Below are 27201 nucleotides of genomic sequence, written 5' to 3' on the forward strand. Positions count from 1 at the left end.
CAAAGTTACTGGGGCTTTTCAAAAGGCCCTGTACTTAACCTTATCAAAGGAGCTTCACATGGTGTTGCCTTGCAACATACCTTCATGTTGAGTTTGGTTTGGTTGATTAGTCTTCTATGCATTGCAGCCTGCAATTATGTGTTTTCACACTTCAAACTTTTGCATCTCTTTAAACAGCAAAGATAGCTAAATATAAAAGAAATGCTTAACTGGGAGAAGCATGATCGGACTTAATGGTTAGGGAAGGTTTAAAGCTGGGGACCAAATGAGGTGAGCATCATTGAATCCTGACAGTGTGGAAGCAGGCCATTCAGCCCATTGAGTCTACAACGCCCTTCCGAACAGCATCCCACCCAGGCCCACCCTCCGCAACTTATCCCGGTAACCCTGCATTTCCCATAATCCACCTATCCTACACATCCCTGGATTCTATGGACAATTTAACAAGGTCAATCCACCTAACCTGCACATCTTTGGACTATGCGAGGAAACAGGAGTGCTCAGAGGGAACCCACACAGACACAGAGCGAATGTGCAAACTCGACGCTGTCACCTGAGGCTGGAGTCGATCCTCGGTGCTGTGAGGCAGTGGTGTTGTGAGGCAGCAGTGCTAACTGTTGAGCCATCATGCTGCCCCTGACAGACAGAGGGTGAAGCACTTGCACAAGGGAGGGCTCTGGTGGAACATTCCAAAAGGTGAGGCTGAAGCTGAAGCAGCAGTGAAGGGAGACTAGGGATGTAAATCGTAGATGTGTGTTGAAACACAGGGTTGAAGGAGGTTACAAACCTCGGAAAATAAAGGAAGGTTTGATGATGAGAAATAGGATTTTGGAACTGATATGGTGGGAGATGGAAATACATTGAAGGCTGGTTTATTGAAGATTTATGGAGGTGGGAAGCTGAGTGCTTGGGAGTTCTTTGTCCAGTCCTTTGGATTAATTCTTTGGTAATATAACCACTAGGTTATCATATTCAATGCTGGGTGAATGGTATTCAGGGTTAGGAAGGTGTAAGCATAATGCAGCTATCAAAAATACCAGTTTCAACTCTATTATAATTTCCCATTAACTTCTAATTTATACTCCGATCAAAATCCTGTTATTTTGGTTTTGCTTTGCATGGCTCTATAACATTTGTAATAAAATTATCTGACTTAAGTTTGTCAATATTTGCAACATTTCTGGTATCTTTTTTCTCAATCCTTACGCTATCAACAATATGAGTTATTTAACAAGGTGCCTGGTCAGAGTAATTTTTAGACACAAGGTAATCTTCTGCTAACTTTTAATCATTCTTAATCCCTTCTCTCTTGCGTTGTCCTGATGTGACCGATCCCCTCCTTTCCTGTCATTTGATCCCTAAACTACCCAAGCTTCATAACTGCAATTTTACTAAACCCTTCTCTTCCTAATGGAGATGTGTTGCAATATGGTTAATACCTTTGTATTTTTCAGCTCAGAATGACTGGGAGGATTTGGACAGAGCAGCTGGAACTGCACCAGAAGAGTTGGAGGAGCCCTCGTTGGTAGCCCATGAAGTAAGAATGCAGTAGATGCGATCCAATGCTTTTGTTGCAAGCAGAACAAGTGTTATTTCAGATTGGATGCTCTCAGTGTGGGCTATCAAAACCTTGCGTGACCAATTTAAAATATGTCTGCACTCTGTACTGAAATGGCTTTTTTAATCACAGATGCAACGACTGCAGAGTGGCCAGATGTGGTTTTGTACCTACTGTTTGTTAAGCAGTGTGATAACATTCTCATCGCTGATGGCATGAGGAAGTAATGGCTCAAGGCATATGTACTTTCTGAGAGAAAGCAATGTCTCATCAGCTGTACAGGTCAACTGCAAGTGGGTTGCACTTGGGATGGTCACAAAAGAAATTTCTCACATGGGCCTATTAATAGAGTGAACAAATGTTTGTCATTCTTATCTTCATTATCATAGAAATCTCAAAATGAGCAAGTTGTTGCACCGTGGGAGAATTTATGAACATTAGAAGCAAGAGTAGGTTATTCACCACCCCTTGAGCCTGCTCCATTATTTAGTAAGATCATGTCTTGTCTGATCTGACTATAACCCAAATCCACATTCCTGCCAACCCCTGATAACCTTTAACTTTCTTGCTTACCAAGACTCTCATTGCCTCTGGCTGGAGAAAAAAAAAGGCATCATTTTGTTTTAAATGCATGGCTCTCCTTTACTTTTAAGCAATGATCCCTAGTTCTAGATTCTCCCTTAAGAGGAAATATTGCCACATCTATCCTGTCAAGATTCTTGTTTCAATTAAGTCGCCTCTTATTCTTCTAAATTCCACAGAATACAAGCCCAGCATGCCCAACTTTTCCTCATAAGACAACCCACCCATTTCAGTTTAGTCTGGTAAATTGCTAAACTACTTTCAAATTATTTACACCCTTGCATAGATAAGGTAAGTAATACTGTACATATAGATAAGATGTGGTTTCACCAATGCCCTGTATCACTCAAGCATAACCTCCTTACTTTTGTGTTCAATTCCCCTTGCAATAAACCTTAACATTCCCCAATTACTTGCTGTGCCTGCAAATCTATGTGATTCATGGACCAAGACATTAGAGCACTCTATCTCAGAACTTTGCAATCTTTCACTATTGAGTTATTGTTGATGAGAAATTTCTTTTTGATAGCCAGCATCTAAATTCATCTCAATACACTGAACCAGATGGAAGTTAGAGAAAGCTGTTCTAAATTGTTGGTTAGTTCTCAGCTGGAGTATTGTCTCAAATGCAATCTTGATTTTGGGATCTGAACGTTAAGAAGGATGCAGGATAGAGACAGGATGCAGAGAAGATTTACCACAGAGATTAGATTAAATTAGATTCCCTACAGTATGGAAACGGGCCCTTTGGCCCAACAAGTCCATACTGACCCTCCAAAGGTTAACCCACCCAGACCCATTCCCCATATTTACCCCTGGCTATAGGCAATTTAGCATGACCAATTCATCTAATCTGCACAGTCCAAAAATGTACAGGTTAGGTGAATTGACCATGCTAAATTGCCCGTAATGTTAGGTGAAGGTGTAAATATAGGGGAATGGGTCTGGGTGGGTTGCTCTTTGGAGGGTTGGTGTGGACTTCTTGGGCTGAAGGGCTTGCTTCCACACTGTAAGTAATCTAATCTAATCTAATCTTTTGGATTGTGGGAGAAACCGGAGCGCCTAGAGGAAACCCATGCAGACACGGGGAGAATGTGCAAACTCCATACAGTTGTCCAAGGTGGGAATCAAACCTGGGTCCCTGGCGCAGTGAGGCAGCAGTGCTAACCACTGAGCCACCATGCCACCCAAAAGCAAACCCAGTCACAGAACTCCCATTGTGTGAATGCTGGCCATTTAGCCCATACCAACCTCCAAAAGTCATCTTACACCCAGCCCCAGCCCGATTATCCCTGTACTCCTCATAGTTAACCCACCTAGCCTGCACATTCCTGGTATTGAGATGAGAGACTTCAGCTACATGCAGTGATGAGAGAAGTTGCAAGTGTTCTCCTTGGGAAAGAAAAAGTTAAAACAAGATTTAGTGGAGGTGCTCAAAGTGATAAGAGACTTGACAGAGCAGGTGGGGCTTGAGGAACTCTTGGCTCAATAGCTAGAGGATATGGGTTTAAGATAATTGGCAAGAAAAGTCACAGAATCATAGAAATGTTATATCATGGAAGGAGGCTGGTGATAGGCAGTATGTTCCAGACCTTAGTCACTTTGTGTGTAAAAGCAGTTTCTCATAGCATCATTGCTTCTTTTTCCAGTGGCCTTAAATCTTTGCCTTTTGTTCTCAATCCTCACACCAATGGGAACATTTACAGTCAGAGGTACATTAGGAGAAGTCCTATTATGCAGCAAGTTTTGTTCTGCAGCTATTTGAAATGAAGTGCCTAAAAGTGTGGTCAAACTAGATTCAGTAGTAACTTTCAAAAGGGCTATGGATATGTGTTTGGGGAGACATGGGGTAAGAACATGGAAGTGAGACTAATTGCATTGCTCGCACACAAAGTAGTCACAAATAAAATGGCTATGTGATCTTCTGTGTTACATGACAGGGTGACATACCTTGTTTTCCTGACCAGATCTCTTAACCTTGAACAAGAATGCTTGTGCTTTGAAAAGGCAATTAACCTTTGAAACAATTTTTATTAACTCATATACCATTGTAGCTTTGAAATCTTCTGTGTTTTGATTTGGAAGGGAATGATCTATGTGTTTGGTGGAATGATGGACTCTGCATATACCCAAGGGAAAACACCTCTCTGGATCTATGATATTGGTAAGAAGAATGTATTGTAAGTAGTTGTAATGCAAAAGTGTGTTTGGCTGATATCCTCTCAGTCTTTGTATTCTCGTTTGGCAGAGTAAAATTGTATCCGAAGATCATTAGGTTATAAAATATTTTGTGGTGACCTGGAAGAAGGAGGAGAATAGTTTGGAATCAGAAATTATGGGAAAGGTACAAGAAAGGAACTATAAGCCATTGGAAAATAGATGGAAGCAATTTACCAATTAGGTTTTAGCAACATTCATGATTTCACAGTAGCTGCAATTTGTCTGCAATAAATGAGGAATTTGATTTTTTTAAATCACAGTTTTCCCTGCACTTGTTAAGTCACCTTGCAGGCACAGAGATAGCTGAATATAGCAAAGCCATGTCACTTTGATAGTATTGCAGCTATTAAGTGTTTGACTCGCCTGGGATCTATTTTACCATTTATCTGAGCTACAAATTAACAATCAAGTATTTTCATTTTATGTTTTCTAAAAACTGTCAACATTCTCTTGAAATTATGTTTTATTTTGCACAATACAAGTTAACTGGTTTGGTAAATATTTGGTAGTGTGCAGAAACAGTGTAAGCTTTTGAACCAATGTCCACTTCAGATGTAAGGGTGTGATGGCACTGAAGGACGCGCAGAGGATATTCACCAAGATATTGCCTGGGACAGAGTATTTTAGTGAGAAAAAGTGACAGAATAAGCTCTGGCTGTTTGCTTTCTGTTTGAGCTGTATAACATTGGGGGGGCGTTGACAGGGTGAGTAAAGAGCAGCTATTCCCCTGAGTTGAAGGGTCAGTAACTAAAGGGCTTAATTTTATTACATGAAAGAGAGGGGGTTTAGAAGGGATTTAAGGAAATGATTTTTCACCGCAGGGCGATGGGAATTTGGAGTGCCTCGCCTGAGAAGGTGGTAAAGGCAGGAAACCTCACAATCTTTAAAGAGTTCTTGGAATGTCATAACATTCAAGACTATGGGGCAAGTGTTGAAAAGTGGGACTAGTGTAGATGCATTGGCACAGACCTGATGAGCAGAAGAGCTGTGTGACTGTATGACACTGCCAGGTCTGGGTGAACAAGTTCTCTTTCTCTAATGAACCCCAACCCCGTCCCTACACTCAGTCCTCGGAAGGACTTTGGGGTTCACTGTTTTGTCGTTTGTCAGCAGTGCTTAAAGCCTTCCTCAGCATATGTGTTTTTAAGTCTAGGCTCAGTTGCATGAGAGCTCTCAGAGTAATAGCTAGCCAACCTCCTGCTCCTAATACCATTCAACATCCTGTCCCATCAACACAAGGGAGAACGTTTTAAAAGTGACTGCAGTTCTTCATTCTTGAAGCAAACACTTCCTCCCCATTTGATTGACGAAGTTGCAAATAAAACGCCACTTTCACATTTAATTCATTTAAAAATCACACAACACCAGGTTACAGTCCAACAGATTTATTTGAAAGTACAGGCTTTTGGAGCGCTGCTCCTTCGTCAGGTAGCTAGTGGGACAGGATCATAGGACACAGAATTTATAGTAAAAGATCAGGTTGTAAATTTACTTCTTGAGCTGGCAGGTTTGTTTTCAAACGTTTTGTCACCATGCAAGGTAACAACAGTGAGCCTCCGGTGAGGTGCTGGTGCTCTGTCCTGCTTTCTATTTATGTGTCTTGGTGTGTTAAGGTGGGTGATATCATTACCGGTTCTTTTTCTCAGAGGTTTGTAAATGGGGTTCATATCGATGCGTTTATTGATGGAGTTCCAGTCTGAATGCCAGGCCTCTAGGAATTCCCGTGTGTATCTCTGTTTAGCCTGTCCTAGAATGGATGTGCCTGTCTGTCCAATGTGGTGTTTGTTACAGGCAGAAAACTACCCACCAGGATACACAAACATCAACTGCGCTCAAAACAACATGACCCACTATCACTAGTATCCTTACGTACAAAGAAGGACACCACTTCGACTGTGTCAACACATGTATCGGCTTGTCCTAGCACATTCCTAGAGGCTTGACATTCAAACTGGAAGTCCATCAATAAACACATCAATTTGGACCCAATTTACCAATCTCTGGGAAATAGAACCAGGAATAATATCACCCACCTTAACAGACCAAGCCACACAAATTGTAAGCAGGTCATACAGCACCTCATTGGAGGCTCACTGAAGATGCTACCTAGTATGGTGGTGAAATGTCTGAAAACAAACCTTCCAGCTCAGCAAGCTAACTTACAACCTGCATCTCAACCTGAGCTACAAATATTCTCAAAAATCACAGTAATAGATCAAAGTATCATACAACCGATGCAACATATTGACAAATCTAAATTGCAGTTAAGTCTTTAATCGCTTAGAATGGGGATGCAGGTTTCGATGGTTGGTGAGCTAAATGGTAAGTTGGATGCTTGGAACATTCCAGCAGCTTTCATGGTCACCTGCTGCTAGGCTCCATTTGCCATGTTAGCATTTGAATTCAGTCTTTTAAATGCTTATCCTGTATCACAGCCTCTGGGTGACCATACCCAGCTGTGATGAGTGTTGATAATAAAAAATAATGGGTAAAAATGAGTAAAATATTTTTGCTTCATTTAGGAATACCATTTTCATGGAAGCTTGCAGATTGACTCTAACTTTAATTAGTAAAATTACATTCAGCAAATATTGATTAAGCTATATTATAATTTAATTTAAAAACTGGACTGCAGGTATAAAAGCAGGTCAGAGACAAGGAATTCTGAGTTGAATAACTCACCTGACTACCCCAAAATCTGTCGACTGTGTAAAAGGCACAAGTCAGGATTGTGATTAAGTTCCTCCAAATTGCCCAGGTGAGTGCAATGCCACCAAAGCTGAAGACGTTTGTCACCATTCCGCCTGCTTGATTGCACCTCCCACAACACCCACATCCCGTTAACACCTTCAATTTTGGCTCCCTCCATCACTGACCCAAATTAGCACCAGACTTTAGTGCAGAAATTTACCTAGGCAGTATCTTCGAAATTTCTGGTCTTTAACATCTGGAACAGTAAGGTCTGCAGTTCAACTTACCCCATTTTGAACTGAAGCAGTTCAAGAAGGCACTCACCACTACCACCTTGAGAGCAATTGAGGATTGTCAATAAATGCTGGTCTAGCCAGCAAAGCCCATGTTCCATTTACGAATTTTCTTAAAAACTGGAACACATTAGAACAAAGTGAGGTTCAAAAATAAAATTGTGACCATCTCTATCCCCAGATAAAACACATTGAGGCATCTCAGTCAGTGTAAGTTGTTGTAGCCAGCAACCTTATATCATGAGTGAATGTGAATCCACAAAGTATCCCAATATCTACTCTCGTGTGGATTCTCTAAAAGGTCTGCTTTTCAGTTTAAATAAACACCATTGAATAACTGAATCTCCAGAAGCACATATCATCTTTCAGTCGGGTAGGGTTCAAAACAAAGAGAGAATTCTTCTGGATTTGTAATTGTGCTGTTTTTCTGCAGTGATTGGAAAAGGAATAAGTTCACAAGTGAAGGGTTGTTGAAACACTAGCCACAGGGTAATTCTGTGCTTTTCTCAGAGTAACCTCTTTGAGATGTTGTAGCGATTGAAATAATGATCAAAGTGATATATGTGCTTAATCTCAAACATTTGTGTTATCCCAGCAGCACTATTAATTGTAAGTGGTCTCTTCCCAGTATAATCCACTGTTTAGTATTATATGCTTTGTACATAAACATAAAGAGAAAGCAGAATTTAGGAGTTCCAATGTATTGGGGAATTCCACAGGCTTGTACTTGGGAGTGCTTTGAATCCCAAGAACTTGTGGAATCTTGTTTGCTTCAGTTTGACTTTTCTCTGTAGGCCATTTTAATAAAAGACTTTGTTTTCCAACTAATAAACTCTGTGAAGTACCCTCTTGTGGTTTGTACAAGTAGTTGCACATCATGTTGGATTTAAACAAAGGTTTTATTTTTAACAGATGGTGAGAGATGGACTTGGTGGCACCAGACATTTTCAAGTGAAGTCATGGTAAGAAATGCTCCTCATTCTGTGCGAGGGAGAGTGCTGATATTTACACTTATTTTCCAAAGAGAAGCTAACTCAGTCTGCCATCTGTCAGCAAAGAAGGCCCAATATTCGAGCCAATATTTCACCCATAATCAGATTTTTTTTTTAAAAAAGTCTTGTTCTTACCACATGTTTCTGGGAGATTGCTGTGCGCACATTGCCATCTTTCCCGCATTGAAGCAGCCACTACCCTTTGGAAAAGGACTTCATTGGTTGTAAAATGCTTTAGAGCATCTGGTGGTCACAATGGCTGCCATGTAAATACTGACCCTATATATTTTACCTGGTTGAAGAGTAGAATTAGCAGGTCATTTCACCAATTGTTTAGCAGTGATATCCTTCTCTACATAAATCACACAGTCTACACCTATTCACCTACTCGCTCCCCACAACCTCCATTTTGTACTTGTTCAAACATCTAGTTTCCCCCTTTACAAAATATTGCTGTGTTTTCCTTCAGCAATCGTTTTTGAAAAGTGTTCCGCATTCTCTGTGTACTGGATTGTTTTTCTAGCCTTTCTAGCCTCCTCAGATGCTGCCTGATTGTGTTGCTTTTTTAAAAAAAATCTTAAATGTGTCCTCGTTTGCTGTTATCCAAGCAAACAATGGAACCAGTCTTTCACTATTCACCTTGTCATAACTTACTTACACTTGAGTACTTCTGTTGTGCCACTCTTCAAACTCTATTTTTAATTCACTAATGGGGTGTGGCATCAATGGCTTGGCCAGTATTTGTTGCCCCATCCATGGCTGCCCTTGAGAAGGAATCGTCAGCTGCCTCCTTGTACTGTTGCAATCCACGTGCTGTAGGTAGACCCACAATGCCATTAGGGAGGCAAATCCAGGGGATTTTCACCTAATGACATTGAAGGATCATCAAGATATTTCCAAATCAGCATCATAGTGACTTGGAGGGGAACTTACAGGTGATGATGTTCACAGACCTGGTGTGGTGGGTGAAAAGGCATCAGGATCTGCAATGCCTGACACGAGTCTCCTGTAAGTGAGAGAGACCGTTTTCTTCAGGGAATGAAGTTTGGTGCCGAACCTACGGAAATGGCCCTCATGAGAAGGAGGCATGATCGACGCAAGGTGATGGACAAAGCTCTGATTGGTGAGGCGCTCCTGAACAAGCACATTGACCACGCAAAAGCTTCAAATGTGCAAATGGGGAAGGAGCAAAACATACCCAGCCCCTCAGATTATCCGGAAAGGCTGTCTAAACACGTGGGGTTCTTCCCCTCTGTCTAATGTCGAAGAAACCTCAAAGTCTGAGATGGCCATGGCAGGTGTCACAGCCTCGACACCTTTGCCAACTGAAGAAGAGGATGAATTTCCTCTGAGATGCTCCAAGCACAAGAGATGGGTTGCAGTCCGTTCCATGCCACCCTTAACTGAGGGAAACATTCCTGATGAAGGGCTTTTGTCCGAAACATTGATTTTCCTGCTCCTCAGATGTTGCCTGACCTGCTGTGCTTTTCCAGCACCACTCTAATCTTGACTCTGATCTTCAGCATCTGCAGTCCTCACTTTCACCAAAGTGGAGGAACTAGTCCCAGTGTGAAAATACCCCAGCAGAGGCTACAAGAACTGTACCCAATGGAGTTTAGAAGGATGAGGTGGGGATCTGATTGTCAGGCTGTTCAGTATTCTGTAAGCTTCAGAGTGGACATTGGGAAGATGTTTCCGTTGGCAAGAGAGACGAGGACCCGAGAGCACAGCCTTAGAGTAAAGGGAAGACCCTTTTGAATGGAGATTAGGAGAAATGTCTTTAGCCAGAGAGCAGTGAATCTGTGGAATTCATTGCCACAGAAGACTGTGGAGGCCAGGTCATTGAGTATATTTAAAACAGGGATAGATAAGTTCTTGTTTGCCAAGGGAATCAAAGGTTTCGGGGAGAAAGCGGGAAAATGGGGTTGAAAAACATAGCAGCCATGATTAAATGGTGGAACAGACTCAATGGACCGAATGGCCTTATTTCTGTTCCTGTGTCTTATGCTTTTAAGAAAAAGACCTATGTCCCGGGATGTTGGGGGTGGGGGGGGGGGGTGGGGGGGTGGGGGGGTGGGGGGGTGGGGGGGTGGGTGCTGGTTTGGTTGCAGTGATTGTGACGAAGTCAGCAAGATGGACCACAAAGAAGCTGAGTTCCCTATGGGGGCTGTTAATCTGATCCAGTCAGAGAGCTGGGGCGGACAGATATAAACAGGAGTGTCAGAAGATCTTTTAACTCTCTGAGCTAGTTCTGAGGAGGCCAAACCACTGAAGTAATGTGTCCATGTAAATAAAGGGTGACTTGGTGGTGGGATACCAGCCTTTGTGGAGTTATTTCCCCAACCCTTCCTCTCACTCTCCACTTCCCTGCATGACCCCATGACTGGCAACTATTCTCGTCAACACTCCCACTCACTGTCCTATGTCGGCTAACTGACCCTCTTGCTCATCGCCTCGCTCCTGCCCATCTCCCTCTCACTCTCTGCTTCCCTCCACAACACTCTGATTGGAAGTACCTCTCTCTCACTTCCTCTTTGACTTGCTGACTCTCTTCTGAACCCGGGCTCACTCAGTGTTCAGGAGAGGGAATTGGCAAGTGGAAGAAGCAGTAAAGAGGAGAATTGCTGAGACAGACTATCAGTGGATGAAAATTCAGGGCTAATTGTCTACCCAGGGTCTGAAGAGTAAGTTGCAAACAGAACATGAGTCTGCAAAAGGATAATTTAAGTAAGTGGGCAAAAAAATTGGCAGATGGAATATTTCACATGGGAAAATGTGATGAAAATACAGCACAAAAAGTAGAAAAAAATCTATATTTACCTAAAGCGTGATTACAGTGTTGTGTGGAACAGAGGGATCTGGGTGTTCTGGTGCATGAATCAGAAAAATACGATTTTAATATTTAAAACAAAGATGAGGATAATTCTTTTCTCTGGGAGAGTCATTACTTTATGGAATTCTGTTCCTCAGAGTGTGGTGGAGGCAGGATCATTGAATATTTTTAAGGCTGAGTTGGACTCATGATTGAGAGGGATGCCAAAGTTTATAGTGAGTAGATAGGAAAATGGAGTTGAAGCCACAATTGGACCTGATTGAATGGTGCTGTAGACTTGAGGAACTGACATTGTTAGTGTTATCACAGATGCTCTTACCATCGTCCAGCGTTAATATGATGCACTTTCATCTCAGTAAGACAACCTGATCCCCCTTTAATGTTAACAAATATGCACTAAAACATGTCATTTATGTTCAGTTCAACAGACAGCTCCACATGATTACAGTTGTAAACTTTGTATTTGTAGCATCTTCCATTGTTTTGCCTTGCTTGATCTTTTCAATTCTATCTTAAGGCAGTAAATTCCACACTAATAGGTAACAAATCACCTCAAAGTACAATTTGTAATTACTCCTGTGTGTTCACAGGCCAGTGGGAAGTGCCAGATCATCTTCTGGGAGTTGAAGCACTAACTGGTGCATTTGATGTGAAAGTAAATTGGCCTGTTGGATAACTGCAGTAGCCGTTCTGATTGCCTAATTCCAATTCCAGTTGTGCACAAGTGTCGTAGGCTTCCTTTATTCCTTCATGGCTTCACTGTCAAGGCCAGCATTTGCCTTTCTCAATATGTAATGGAACAGTGTTGCTTGCCAAGGTCATTTCACAGGGCATTGGATGGTAATCTAGGCCAAACCAAGTCAATTTGGAGATTTCCTCACCTTCAGGGATTTAGTGAACAAGATGGGCTTTTACAGTTGTTGTTTTTATGATCACCGTTAACAATAGAGGCTTTGGATTCCGAATGCAGAAGTTGCATTTAAAATTCACCCTGTTACTGACATGGGATTTGAACCACCACATCACAGTGCATCGGATGACCGAAAAGTTATGAGCATACAATTAACAATAATTATCTTCTGTTTCTTTAGAAACATGTGCCCAAAAATAGGAAGGGCCACACTGCTGTGGTGTTTGAGGCTCAAATGTATGTATATGGCGGTTATGTCGATATAAAGGGACCCTCACAGGAGTTCTGGAGCTTTAGCTTTGGTAAGTGAGAAAACCAGCAATTCATTCAAATTATTTCAAGAATAGGTCTTTTCTTTGGGTGTAACATTCAATTTTCAAGACATTGACCATAACTCGTGGGGAATGTTTTTACATGCCACTTTCATCACTTATCTGTTGGGTGTTAAGTGGTTGCTTTGATTAGATTAGATTCCCTACAGTGTGGAAACAGGCCCTTTGGCCCAACCAGTCCACACCAACCCTCCGAAGAGTAACCCACCCAGACCCATTTCTCTCTGACTAATGCAACTGACACTACAGGCAATTTAGCATGGCCAATTCACCTGACCTGCACATCTTTGGACTGTGGGAGGAAACCGGAGCACCCGGAGGAAACCCACGCAGACACGGGGAGAATGTGCAAACTCCACATAGACAGTCGCCTGAGGCTGGAATCGAACCTGGGACCCTGGTGCTGTGAGGCAGCAGTGCTAACCACTGATACACTGTGCCGTCCTTTCTGTTCCATTTTTGTGTGTCTGGAATTACATGTAATTTTTTTTGCTACCGGCAACCTTTTGTTCACAAATAAAACTGTCTTATACTGGGTATGGAGAGATTGTCTCAAGAGGAGAGGTTGAGTATGTTGGGCCTGTACTCACTGGAATTTAGAAGAATGAGAGGCAATCTATATCGCAACATACAAGACTCTTATGGAACTTGACAGGGTAGATACTGAGGTAAAATGACAAACTACAGTTTTGGAAATCCTAAACAGAGTTTGCTTGAGAAACTCAGCAGGTCTGGCAGCATTTGTGAAAAGAAAGTAGACTTAACGTTTTAGGTCCAGTGACACTCCTCCAGAAGGGCGTGTTCTTACAGTTTAGCTAAATTTAATATGTGCAATGTGATTTTTTTTGTTTAGTTTCCTCTCCAATTTTCTCCCTGCATCAGCCTCTTCTCCTGGAGGGGTTATTTTATTCCTGTATGCAGGGGAAGCATGAATTCCGTTGCCATTTAGTAGCTCATGTCATTATTCAGCCATGTAAGGCTGAAGGCTGTGATGAGCATTGGTGTTCACGAGATCTCAGCCCATTCTTCCCCTCCCCTGAAATCCATCTGCAGGTGCCTCCAGTAAGTTGGATTTCTGGAAAAACCAACCAGGAGTGGGAAGCCTGGTCAGTGCAGTGAGACGAAGCACTCCTTCCGAAGACCAATTGAGATCAGTTCACTGAGTGCACAAAAAGGGACTCGAAACCATCATCTTTCTGGTCTAAAAGTCTTTGCTTTTCATGAGGTAAACTTGGTGAGCCATACCTAATATTGTGTCCCAACTGAAAGCACAGCCTGAAAGGCAGAAGCTGACCAATAACCTTTTATGAATTGGGTAGAAGGCCGAGGAACAGACTGCAGTCTCACTAACATTCTCATTGGCAATGGTGCTGAGAAAGAATCGCATTTGCCTCGGCCCTCTGGGTTAGCAAGATCTTGTGTGTGTGTGCACACGTGTGTGTGTGCATGGTACCATCTAGGCACATGTCACGAACACTAGCGATCACATCTGAACACAACAGCTATGAGGATGGCTTTAAGTCATTGCTCTTACTCTAGAGGTTCACACAATCATGTTCCTCCCTTTATAACAAGAGGGATTGAGTATAGAAGCAAAGAGGTTCTTCTGCAGCTGTGCAGGGCCCAGGTGAGACCACACGTGGAGTACTGTGTGCAGTTCTGGTCTCCAAATTTGAGGAAAGACATTCTAACTATTGAGGGAGTGCAGCGTAGGTTCACGAGGTCAATTCCTGGAATGGCGGGATTACCTTACACTGAAAGACTGGAGTGACTGGGCTTGGATACCCTTGAGTTCAGAAGACTGAGAGGGGATCTGATTGAGACATATAAGACTATTAAAGGATTGGACACTCTGGAGGCAGGAAACATGTTTCCGCTGATTGGTGAGTGCCGAACCAGAGGGCACAGCTTAAAAATACGGGGTAGACCATTTAGGACAGAGATGAGGAGAAACTTTTTCACCCAGAGAGTGGTGGCTGTGTGGAATGCTCTGCCCCAAAGGGCAGTGGAGGCCCAGTCTCTGGATTCATTTAAGAAAGAGTTGGATAGAGCTCTCAAGGATTGTGGAATCAAGGTTTATGGAGATAAGGCAGGAACAGGATACTGATTAAGGATGATCAGCCATGATCATATTGAATGGTGGTGCAGGCTCGAAGGGCAGAATGGCCTACCCCTGCACCTATTGTCTATTACTTTACCCTAAGTTAACTGTTCATTTGAGTTTGATTATTTTTCTTTGCATGTTGTGCAAATGGTACTGCAGCTAGCCCAGCAGGAAACCACCAGTTAACCGCGGCCTCTTTGGTTGGCATGATGGGATTGAAGCATGTGTTAGCTGCGCAGAAGAAATATAAATGAAACCACAGCAAGATAAGGGAGTGCAACTTAAAATTGACTAAAAAGAAATTTAGTACTAACATCAGGAAGCTCTTTTACATTACAACTGGTCAACACATGCAGTATCCTTTGGGTGGAGTTCCATATGGACTCGGTTCAGAAACAGCTGCAATCAGCAAGTGAGCTGGGCTGTGCTGGCCACGGGATTTTCTGGGGATGGTTATTTGAGAACGTGCTGCAGTATGGTAATCTTTTACTGCTAATGTAAGATTGCAACAGATCTGTGTTCTTCAAATACAAAAAGGTTAATAACTCTAAGTTGGTGCATTTTACAACTTACTGCTGCGTTCACTGTCCTAAAAGAAAACTTAAAATATCAACAATCCCAGCAGACCAAACCTAGGTTGATTTGATCAGAAAGGAAAGCACTGGTAATGTCACTGGGCTGGCAATCCAAAAGCCCAGGCTAATTTTCTGAGGAAATGGAACTGAGTTTGGATCCCACCACAGCAGATGGTGACATTTTAATTCCATTTTTAAAAACTGGAATTAAAAAGCCAACCTAATGCCAATTGTTATAAAAGTTAATCTGCTTCGCTATTGTCCTATAGGGAAGGAAATCTGTCATCTTTACCCGCTCAGGCAGTGAGTGACCGATATGGTTGATTGAGCATTAATTGCTGACCCAGCCAGTGGACTGTCTCTCCCATAACCAGGTTTTAGAAAAATGAGAAAAAGCAAAGCTGCAGGAAAGAGAGATAATATCTTTACAAACTAAATAAACTTTGCAGTTTTGCATCTCAATTTCAGTGTTACCAAAATGCATCTTTCCTACAGTTGCCAAAGATTGGTGCCCAGTGTTTACTCCTTGTGGAGACGTAGGTCCAGGACCTCGGTACAGTCACTCTGCAGCTGTCTACAAGAGAGGAATGTACTTGTTTGGTGGACTGGTTGGCCTTGTCGAACAGAATGACTTTTGGAAGTGGGACTTCAGCAGTTGCATATGGTCCAGGATCAGAGCACGGTAAAGAGCGACTTTGACACCCGCATGTAGTCGTGGTTCAGTGAGCAGCAACTGGGTCTAATTGAATAACTAATTAATTCTAAAGATTATGCGTAAAATTAATCCTCATCTCAAACCCAGCCTGGTTGGCATGGTGGCTCAGTGGTTAGCACTGCTGCCTTACAGCACCGGGGTCCCAGGTTCAATTCCAGCCTCGGACGACTGTCTGTGTGGAGTTTGCACATTCTCCCTGTGTCTGTGTGGGTTTCCTCCGGGGGCTCCGGTTTCCTCCCACAGTCCTAAAATGTGCAGGCCAGGTGAACTGGCCATGCTACATTGTCCATAGTGTTAGGTGCATTAGTCAGAGGGAAATGGGTCTGGGTGGGTTGCTCTTCAGAGGGTCGGTGTGGACTTGTTGGGCTGAAGGGCCTGTTTCCACTCTGTAGGGAATCTAATCTAAAAATCGTTCGTTGTCCTAATGTCTGAAACTCTGCTCCAGACTGATCCTGGTCTCTTGCACATCACCATTGGTAACTGTGCCTTAATCTGTCAAAGCCTTTATCTCTGGGATTGCACCCTCAGCCTTCTCTATGGCTCAGTTACACAGAGTATTGGTTGATTGAGTATGACGCAACAAATTCTGAACACAAGGCAAGTTCTGTGTGCAGTTTTGGCTTCTTTTGTTTTTTTAGAGAAGGCTTAAAATATAGAATTTTAAAATTCTACAGTGTGGAAGTATGCCATTGAGTCCACACTGAGCCTCCAAAGAGCATCCCAACCAGACCCAACCCCTACCCTATCCCCCTAACCCTACATTTCCCATGGCTAAACCACCTACCTTGCGCATCCCTGGACTCTATGGGCAATGTAGCATGGCCAATCCACATAATCTGCACATCTTTGGATTTAGGAAGAAACCAGAGGAAACCACACAGACACAGGGCAAATGTACAAATTCCACACAGGTAGTTACCTAAGGCTGGAATTGAACCTGGGACCCTGGCACCTTGAGGTAGCAGTGCTAGCCAGTCTGCCACCAACCCTATTGGAAGTGGTTCAGAGGAGGTTTACGAGATTGATATCTGGAATGAGCATAGGTTAGACAGACTGGGTTTGTTTTCACTCGAGTTTTGAAAAGTGAGGAGTGACTTGATTGAAATTTACAAGATATTGAATAGTTTTGGCAAGGTGGATTTGAAATGGATGTTTCCTGTCGTGGGTCAGAGTAGACTTGAGGGGATAAATGGTCTAGTTCTGCTCCTGTTTCATATGTTCTCTCCCCATTGTGCCTGATTTCAGTGAGACCTTAGAACCTAGCTTTCTGATTAATCCTTTGGACATCAGTCCTGAAGCTGCTTAGGGGGAGATGCTGGCATGGTGAAAATGTCACTGAACTAATCTAATGGCCCATTTAGTGCTCTGATGCTGCAGGTTCAAATCTCATCATGGCAGCTGGTGAAACTTAAGTTCATTTAACAAAAACCTGGATTTGAAAGCTCATTTCAGTAGTGGTGACCATGGAACTGTCAGCAATTTCTCTCAAAACCTATTTGGCTAAGAAATGTGTTTTAGGACTGTCAGAACAGGAGTAGACCATTCAGCCCCTCAAGCCTGACCCAATGAGATCGTGGCTGATCTGTGGTCTAACTCCATGTACCTGCCTTTACTTAATACCTTTGCTTAACAGAACAATAATCTATCTGGGATTTAAAGTTAACAGCTAACTTTAGGGAAACAAATCTGCCATCCTTACTTGATCTGGCTTGCATGTGACTCCACATCCACAGCAACATGGTTGACTCTTGGATGCCACTCAGTTCAAAGGCAGTTCAGGATGTCCATCAAGTGCTGGCCTTGACAGTAATGCCCACATTCCCTTAAAGAATAAAAAGATATGGATCAGTGCCAAGTTTTTGTTGTCTCAATGTCAATGCACACATGAAATGCCTACAGGAAAGGTGCTATACAAATGCAAGTTGCTGTTACTTTTGCAGCTTTACGAATTAGATTCCTCATGAGAAACTCGGCACGTTTTGGTACATAAAAATGCTTTTAAGTCCGTATAGCTTTTAACTTTTTTGACAGATTCAACACTATCTCACTTTAAATATCCTTCAATTCCTTTTGTTCTTTTAGTTTAAATACATCTGTTCACTAGACTCACTTACACTACCTGCTTCAATGCTCATTCCTAATAACATACTCACTGAGCCGTGGTCTTTTTGGGAAGTGGTTCTGACTGTTCCTTTCTTATCTCCACATTCACACTTTCATTCTTTTTTCCTTTCTATTGGAACCATTTATAGAGTGCACTCTTATCTGGCATTAATTTCGACAAACCCATTGATAGTCAGGAACATGTTCACTGGAGGCTTTGCTGTCTTATAGGAAAAGAAAGTTCATTGTCCTGAGCCTTTCTGCATGATTTAATTTAATCAATGGGGAAATATAAACATTTGTGGGACTGCCAGTGCATTCTAGATATCAGAACCTTTTTTTCTTCTCTCACCATATTCTTAGATGAGGACAGCTGCTAAACCAGGGTTAACACCATTTGATTTCCTTTGCAAAGCTTGTTCCTTATGCAGCTGCCTGATCTCTAGTCTCTTACCTCCCTTCCTTAGTGTGATCTGTAGCTCAACACAACCCCCTGTGCTCTATCCTCCCACAAACATAGTGTGCCGAATACAAACCACAACCCATGATTGTTGCAGGTTTTTACTAATCCGTCAGCATGCCAATTGTGAATATTTTCAGGACTTGTTATTGAAGGCTGAACGGGCTGGGGCTATTTTCCCTGAAATGTCAGAGGCTTGAGGAGTGACCTTCTAGAGGTTTCTAAAATCGTGAGGGGCATGGATAAGGTGAATAGACGAGGTTTTTTTTTCCCCTGGGGTGTGGAAGACTAAAACTAGAGAACGTAGGTTTAAGGTGAGAGGGGCAAAATTTAAAAGGGACCTAAAGGGGCAACTTTTTCACACACAAGGTGGTGTGTGTATGGACTGAGCTGCCAGAGGAAGTGGTGGAGGCTGGTTCAATTACAACATTTAAAAGGCATCTGGATGGGTATATGAATAGAAAGGGTTTAGCAGGATATGGGACAAATGCTGGCAAATGGGACTGGACTAATTTATCTGCTCACCATGGACGAGTTGGGCCGAACAGTCTGTTTCCTTGCTGTACAGCTCTATGACTCCAAGCTAATTTGTTCTTGATTTCTCTCACAGGTCTGGGCCTCACCAGTTAGTGGGTCATTCAGCTGTCGTTTACCAGGACAACATGTTAATCTTTGGTGGAGGAAGGAACCACAACAGCTCGGACAACAGCCTGTGGAAATTTCAGTTGAAAACACAGACCTGGGACAGATTAAACCCAGCAACAGACACAAGCCCACCCTCAAAGATCTATCACTGTACAGTCGGAGTTGGTCCTAGCTTCCAGGAGAAACCTGTTGATGAAATCTCCTGCACAGCATCGACCCCAAGCTTCATCTGCCCGGATAGTAGCATCAGCCTGCACAATGCATACAATGGGGAGCGCCTGGCTGCCCTAAAAGGAGCCTGCTGCTTGAATTTTTCCACACAGGCACCCGGTTACTGCAGCCCATCGCCAGTCAAGGTCAGGGGAAAAAACATTTATTCGAACATAGAGATGAAAACATTTAGTATGCGGTCTTCTGAAAGCAGTGAAAACCTTCTGAGTCTGGCTGCGCCCGAACCCACTGATCCTGAGGGTGAGTGGCGTTCAAATAATGGGCTCTGCTTTCCAATTCAGCCGAAGGAGCTGCCTCCTACAGATGGCAGTGCCCAGGAGTATCGCGAAGACAGTGTTCTGGGAGAATCCGGGACACCCTGCCTTGACCAAGGTGATGTAACACTCCACACGAGCAAAAGCCTCCCAGAAGTCCTCTTGATTGTAGGTGGAAAGCCATTATCTGAGAATGGCTACATTTCATTATGGCAGATGAAGCTTTGTGAAATGTTTTTAAAGTGCTAGTTCTTTTAAAACAAAACCTTGCAAGTTACCTTATTATTGTTTTCATCAACGGATTAATTAACGTTTTTGTTTCAGGGCACACTTAGTCATCAAGAGGTGTAACATTGAGAGCTTTATTTGTACGTTTTTGCCATTGTGGTGATTTGTTAATTCAGAACAAGCATTTTCTAAAGATTCGTTATATTTTTATAGATTTTATATAGAATTTGACTCTTATAAGCTAGAATGTGCAAACAGACAAATTTGCGCGTTTTTTATCAAACTTTGTATGTATCAGAACAATTCCTGATATGAATCTGACAAATATGCAGAATGTGTTTGTAGATTTTGACATGCAAACAAGTGGAAGGTGCACCCATTAAATACTCACAATGGTCTTCCACTTATTCTGAGCACCGATGGTCATAATTGGGAATTCCTGCAGGTTTGCATAAAAGACCAGAATGATGTTGAAGCTGTGATTAAGATTATTTTAGTGGAATTGTGCAAGCTATGGTCAATTTTTAAAAAAAAAGGTTTGCCAAGAAGTCTTGCTTGTGAAATATGGCAAGGTTCTTTGGCATTCTAAGTAACACTGCAAATAGCCAGAGTGGTTATGGAGGGACATTGTGGCTCGGAGCAGGCTTTTTTCTTCTTGGCAATTGTTCCATCTGCTATTCTTAATGCCAGGATTTTTGCTGGGGCTGGTGAATAATAGATTTCACTTTCTGTTTCCTCCCTCTTCATTTTCTGACTTCCAGTTACAGATGTCAACTGCTTTGCTTTGAGTCCTGCATTCTTCCGAAGCAATGTCTTGCATTACCATTTATCTTGTCCATCTGCACAGGAAGATTCTGCACATGCTACAGATGCTTAATTTCAGGCGCTTTGCTCCCCTTGGTAGTGAGAAGCCATCAAGTGTTCTTAATTTTGATTTACTGTTCTGTCGTTGGATGATCTCAAGCAGGCAAAGCCAGAATTTGTTGTTCATGGAGAACGTCGCAGGGAGCCGTTGTCTTAAACCAGCTGTAGACCACACCCACAGCGCAATTAGGGAAAAGTCCTATTACCAAGTCTTACTGTGCAACATTCATCTAACTCTTCAATCTCCAAAGAAAATACTCATTCACCCAGTCTAAATGCTGTGGTAACTGAGGCTGCTAAGCTAGGACGAGTGCACTGTCTATCTAGCAAGATGAAATAAAACGAAACCTGAGTTATAGTGGAAAGTATTTCAAAAGGTGCAACAGAGACCTGGTTATCCCACTGCTTCCTCGGAGGAGCTTCAATGATGAGAGAAAATATCGAGCAAAATTCAAAATGTAAAAGCAGACTGTGCTGAAAGTGCAGGCAGCGTTTGAAAGGAGAAAGGAGGTTAATGTTTTTATACATAAGATCCTTTGCCTGAATTCTGGCAAATACTGGTTCAAACCCGGCTGGGTAAACATCAAGGTAATGGTCTTGGGTGGCCGACATGGATGCTTGATTTGGGCTCAAGGACCACCTTGCAATAAGATAAAGTAACAAACGACATCACTAAAGAATTCATATTAATTTAGCTAACATTTGTTTATTTTAAAATGTTACAAACTATATTTGTGTATATATATTTATTTCACTCCATAATTATCCAATATATAACCATTTTAGGTGTATGTTTTCAGATTCTAATGTTCATTCATATTTATACACTTAAAATCATTAACATCATCATGATTATTCTTTGGGCCTTGAAATTATTGTGCCGTAATTGCTGAAAAGCTAGAGTCGGTTTTTACGTGAGGTCCATGAAAAGTGATGGGTTTCAAGCCTTAAGTCAAGAAGTTGATGTTTACATGATTATTTACAGTAATGTGGATCATCAGAAGTTTGGTTGTTTTGTTGTTGCCCATGATAATACTTGTATCATTAAAAGCAGCTAATAAATGTGTAGCAATGAGTTAAACAGTTGATGCATTTTAACTCATACTGGAAAAAGTTATATACTGCAAACTGCTTTCTGTAATTTTTTTAAAACCATTGTGCCAGTGTACTGAGCATGCGTATTAGTTTTTGTTGTTGAAACCTTTAAAGGTGTCATTGAACGTGGTGTAGTTGGCTGTTTAGCTGCAGTGCTACAATTGTGGTTAGTGTCTTTGGGAACTGGGCCTCCCCACTGATGGAGAGTCAAGATGAAATGGAGATCACAAACAGGGAAAATAGAGTCAGTAAAAGTAACGAGTTGCTTCACTGAGAACTATCTTTTAATCAACAGCTTTTAAGATCGCAGTGGATTGTTGTCTATTGAGTGGGTTAATTGGCACTGCTGGGTCTCTTAACAAGGAATGGGGGAAATCTGAGGAACTTCAAATAAGTTGCAAGAGATTGTGGGGGGTCAAAATAGGGGAATGTGTCTATGATGCAGTGATCATAAATGGACTCTGGAAATTGTTCTAAAAGGGCTGGAAGATTTTTCTCACTTCCAATTGTTATTTATGTGGAGTGGAATGGAGCACAATACCAACCATTGGATTTTGAGTTGGTAAGTTGGGACAGTAATAGACTTGTCACCCACTGCATTAGAGTGGTTGGGCATGTTTATGGTGCGACTGGCAAATAGTTCTCACACCGTTAGAAATCCCTCCATAAGGCAGAAGCTTAACCAAACAATCCTGAAGACAAACGGAGCTAAAATGATCATCTTTAACTCATTGTCTGGATTTTTTAAAATGCATGGTTCATTTTTAAAAGTATTATTTTGAATGTGGTGTCTAAGCCCCTATGGATGTTATAGAGACAGTAAAATAGAAAAAAAACTAAACTGGCATGGGAGTGGAAGACAACTAGAACCAAACTACAATTAATGTCCATTATAATTAGGTGGTAAGTCACATGTGCATTGTTTATTTATGGTCACTTATTCTTAAAATCAGTGTTGTTTTCAGTCCCATCAGAATCCTGTGACTTATGAGGGAGCTGCATGTATTCAGTACACACAATATTGATCACCCCCCAGCCCCTGCACAAATGGCTAGGGCACCGTTGTAGCTGCAATATCCAGCCAAACTGTAGCAGGTGCTTGAATGGTGGTCCAGACCTGTCCAAGTGCCTCTCAGTGGGATTTGGGTCTGCTAGTGCTTCATGATTTAGTAATAGATGTGGCAGGCGTGGAAATGCCAGCTGAAAAGGTGCGAGAGGTAGACCAGATCTCAGTCTTGTAGTTTATTGTAAATAACCAATTGAGTTACATGCACCATCACTTTCTAACCTGCCCCACTATGGGAGGGGCACACCCTCTGCCTCGAGTCTTATAGCACCAACCATTTCATCTCTTCTTAGCAACTGAACTTTTTAATCTTTCAAGTGGCTTTGGCTAAAGCCATTTAAATTCAAACCATTATTGGCCTTTGCACCTTTTTTTAATAAAAAATACTTTGGACATCAATCACTTTGTAAATTGTTTCACAACAAAGGAGGGAAGAAATTTGCTGTAGCCTAAAACCATTACTAAATGTTGAGAGTCCTCATCACACCAGACAGTTGGCATATATTGAAATCCTCTTTGTATGTGTGGTTGGAAAGAGGTGTGATGGAGAGTGTGCAAAGGTGTTGATCGGATCATAAGAATGTAGAATGATGAGGAGGCCATTCAGCCCCTGAAGTCTGTTCTGCCATTAATGAGATCAAGGCTGATCTATGACCTAACTCCATATACCTGCCTTTGACCCATATCCCTTGCTCCCTTAACAAAAATATGTCTATCTCAGATTTAAATTTAACAAGTGATCTAGCACCCACTGCCATTTGTGGAGGAGAATTCCAAACCTCTACCACCCTTTGTACGTAGAAGGGCTTCTTAACATCACTCCTGAATGGTCTGACCTTAATTCTCAGACTATGCCCCCTAGTTCTACTATTCCCAACCAATGGAAATAGTTTATCTTTATCTACCTTGTCTTTTCCTGTTAATACCTTGAAGACTTTGATCAGATTCTCGAAACATCCGGCCTAATTTGTATAATCTGTCCTCAAACTTAACCCTTGACGTTCAAGCATTATCCTTGTAAATCTATGTATACTCCTTCCAAGATCAATATATCCTTCCTCAGGTGTGGTGTCCACATCTGCTCAGAGTAATGACAAACAATGTGAAATGAGGAGTGTGGAGTCGGGATATGAGTGGAGTTAATGACAGAGTTTGTGTTTAACCAGAATCGGTCACGTGTCATCTGGGATACTGCTGTTTATTAATGGTGTGCCTGAGGTATTACCAGGAGTTAGTTATGTGGAGTCAGAGCTGTTACTGAGAGTAGTGACAGGGTTTAACTGGTATTAATGAAATAGATTCTGGGTGTGGTTTATGTGCAGTCACATATTACTGAGAATAGTGACTGAATGCCGAGGATATTAATGATATGGAGCTTGGGTATTAGAGGTTAGTTACGTGGTGTCAGGAATATTACTGACAGTCAGGGATTAGAGGAAATACAGTGGGTTAGAGACATGTAGTCTTAAGTATTACTAATGATTGTGGTTATAAAATACAAGCTATCAGAAATAGAATTTATATTGCAAAAATTTATATACAGATTGCATATCTAAAATTTACATAGATAACATTTCTAATGTTAAATCCAATGTATTTGTCAATCTCAAGTGCTTGTAAAAGTAGAAATGGATGGACTGAAGATAGCCTCCAGTGTTCTGCCAAGATATTAGTTTACAGGCCAGGTGATGTGAAAGTGACAAAGTTATTACACTATTAACTTTAAAGTCTCAGTGAATTGAGGTTTCTTTTATTTTTTTTAGCCTCTTAAGTTCTGCTTGGAAGCAATTTTCCTATTTTTAATCTTACAGTACATACAGCAGGATCTAAATAGTTGGAGTGCAATAATGGGCTAGTATGTCATATTGCCATTGTTGATACTCCTCAGTCTCTTACCACACTGACCATATCCAATAGAACTCAGGGTATGCTTTTAGTGCATCATTCATTCCAGAGCCTGGGTGTGTTGGCTCTCAAAGAGATATCAATTTCATATTTAATCAAAGGAAAAGATGAGGTAAAACATAAGTATATATCCGATTCCTTCCTGAGTTGAATCTGCATCCACCAGGCCTCAGAAGACTAGCCAAAGTGTCAAACCGAGCACACGGTGCTGACTCGGTTATGTGATCCTGAGCCAGGTAACAGGGGCAATGATGTACTGAATGGGTTGCTGTGTGCAGGAGTTTAGACTGGATCCACTGCAGTGCAATTTACTGATTTAGCTAATGACAGTTATCAATGTTACTGTGTGGAATAATTGCTGTAAGTGTGGTTGAGAAAAAAAGTCTATCTTCTTACTGTGTACTGCTGCACAATCCAGCAGTTTGGATTGTGGAAGTTATTGCGCATTTACATCATTTGTACAAGGTCCATGTCAGGTTGGAGGTTTCCTTCAATGTGCTGACTGTGCATTCCAGTCTGCTGCTGCCATTGGGAATCCTTGTGCTCTGCTTTCAGAATTCCATGGTTCGATAGTCTTTGCATCTACATCTGTGGCATGAACCCAGGAACCACAGTTTCTTTGTTATATCACAAAGGGATGAGAGACAATTTGAACAAACAAGCCTGTGTTAGCACAGGAGTGTTTAGATTGACTAGTAGCGGAAACGCCACTATAATAGTTTATAATCAGTGTTCTAGAATGAGACTATTGCACTTTTTAAAAAAAATTCATTCATGGGATATGCACGTCACTAGGCCAGCATTTATTAGGCAGCCTTAAGTGTGGTGCAAGTAAAACCAATATAAATTTCTACAGGTTATTTATCGTGCACAATGATGCTGGTTCACTAATGTATCAAATATTGCTTACTTAGTGGAATAATCCGTCTCTTTCCATCAGTTTTACACAAAAGGCAGAGGCTAGTTGATAGTTAAACCTGTCTAACTTATTTTTGAAAGTTAAGTGATGCCTCATGTCAAACAAAGGCTGTAACGTGAGCATTCAGCTCTGGAATTAAAACAAAAGTGTGTGTGTGGTTTTACTTTAGATGTGTACGATGCAAATGTTTACTAATCGGTCAGAAAACAAAATAAATGCAGTGATAAAAGCAGCTGTTGCTCACACTGAAGTGTTGGGTTTGAAGCTTTACAATAGAATGCTGTTTGTTTGTATTTTACATCTTTACCCACTTGTGGAATGTTTATCATAAATAAGCAGGCACCTTCATGTTACAAATAAAGCTAATGTTTACAATTAAATTTGCTTCTGGTCACTTCCTTAAAAGCTTCAAATTGATTGTTGTTAAAGTATTCTTTTTGAAGCCCATTTTCACAGAAATTTGCAAGTTATCATTACTCCAAGAATGCTTAGTTGTATATTGAACCTCAAGGATAATCACATTAAACATAGAAAATGAGACCCTGAACCCACGTTCCCCCAGAATATCATGGAATCAGAATCCCTATGATGCAGCAAGAGGCCATTCAGCCTACCAAAGAGCATCACACCCAGCCCCCCCAATCCCTGTAACCCTGTATTTATCACGGCTAGCCTGCATATTCCTAGATCCTACAGGGCAACTTAGGATGACCTAATTGGCACAACTTTGAACTGTGGAAGGAAACCGGAGCACAGAAACATGCAGACACTGGGAGAATGAGCAAACTCCATACAGTCACCTGAGTAAGAAATCAAACCTGGGTCCCTGGTGCTGTGAGCCACTGAGCTGTCCCCTCGACACCATTGTTTGTGTACTGGCTAAAGCGTTTGCTTAAGACTTGCATTAACCATGTCTTACATTAAATTCCTCACGTATCTCCAGATTCACTCATGCTCTTAAAAGCTGCTGTTTAATTCCTGGTCCAACAGTAATTTTAAATTTTTAATTCTTGTGAGCCTATCCCTCCATGCTTTGCTCCCTCAACCACCCCAAATCACTTTCACCCCTACCATGCTCCAAGTCCTTTGCATTATTTTAACTCTGGCCTCTTGTGCTTTACCCACTTTCTTTAACATTAATGATAACTGAACCTTCAAACATCTGAGTCTCCAATAGTGGAAGCTTTCTTCTATTTAACTTCCCTTTAGGACTCTCCTTAACACCTATGTCAGTGGCTAAATTGGCTGCCATGTCTCACCACTTCTGGCAACATCTATGGAAGGAGAAACTGATGATGTTTTGAGTCCAATCTGACTCTGCTTCAGAACCTTTTAGTTCCAGAGTCAGATTGGACTCAAAACATCATCTATTTCTCCTTCTTTAGATGCTGCCAGCCCTCCTGAATTTCTCCAGAATTTTCTGCTTTTATTTCAGATTTCCAGCACCTGCAGTATTTTGCTTTTAATACAAAGCCAAAAGAAAAATAAAGTCTGATTATACTCTGATGAAACTCCTTGTGATTTATTTTTTAAAAATTATTGTAAATACACAAGTTGGCTTATAAACAGGTAGCTGTAACTTTGCACTGAGACTTCCAGAATGGGTCATCGATTTGGAAGGGGCTG

The 27201-nt window shown here is 41.7% G+C and overlaps 1 protein-coding gene across 4 annotated transcripts in view; it reads left to right on the forward strand.

Annotated features, from left to right (window-relative positions):
• Positions 1-25932, forward strand: part of klhdc3l (kelch domain containing 3-like) — a 120621-nt gene extending 94689 nt beyond the window's left edge. For all 4 annotated transcript variants that reach the window (XM_072579878.1, XM_072579879.1, XM_072579877.1 and 1 more), the window contains 6 exons: positions 1455-1537; positions 4226-4304; positions 8257-8306; positions 12261-12381; positions 15586-15772; positions 18979-25932. In XM_072579878.1, the coding sequence (XP_072435979.1) occupies positions 1455-1537; positions 4226-4304; positions 8257-8306; positions 12261-12381; positions 15586-15772; positions 18979-19747 (1289 nt within the window). In that variant the 3' untranslated portion in view covers positions 19748-25932. The remainder of the gene's footprint in view (positions 1-1454; positions 1538-4225; positions 4305-8256; positions 8307-12260; positions 12382-15585; positions 15773-18978) is intronic.
• Positions 25933-27201: the final 1269 nt, after the last annotated feature.

This window comes from Chiloscyllium punctatum, chromosome 10 (assembly GCF_047496795.1).
Source record: "Chiloscyllium punctatum isolate Juve2018m chromosome 10, sChiPun1.3, whole genome shotgun sequence".
Taxonomy (NCBI): Eukaryota; Metazoa; Chordata; class Chondrichthyes; order Orectolobiformes; family Hemiscylliidae; genus Chiloscyllium; species Chiloscyllium punctatum.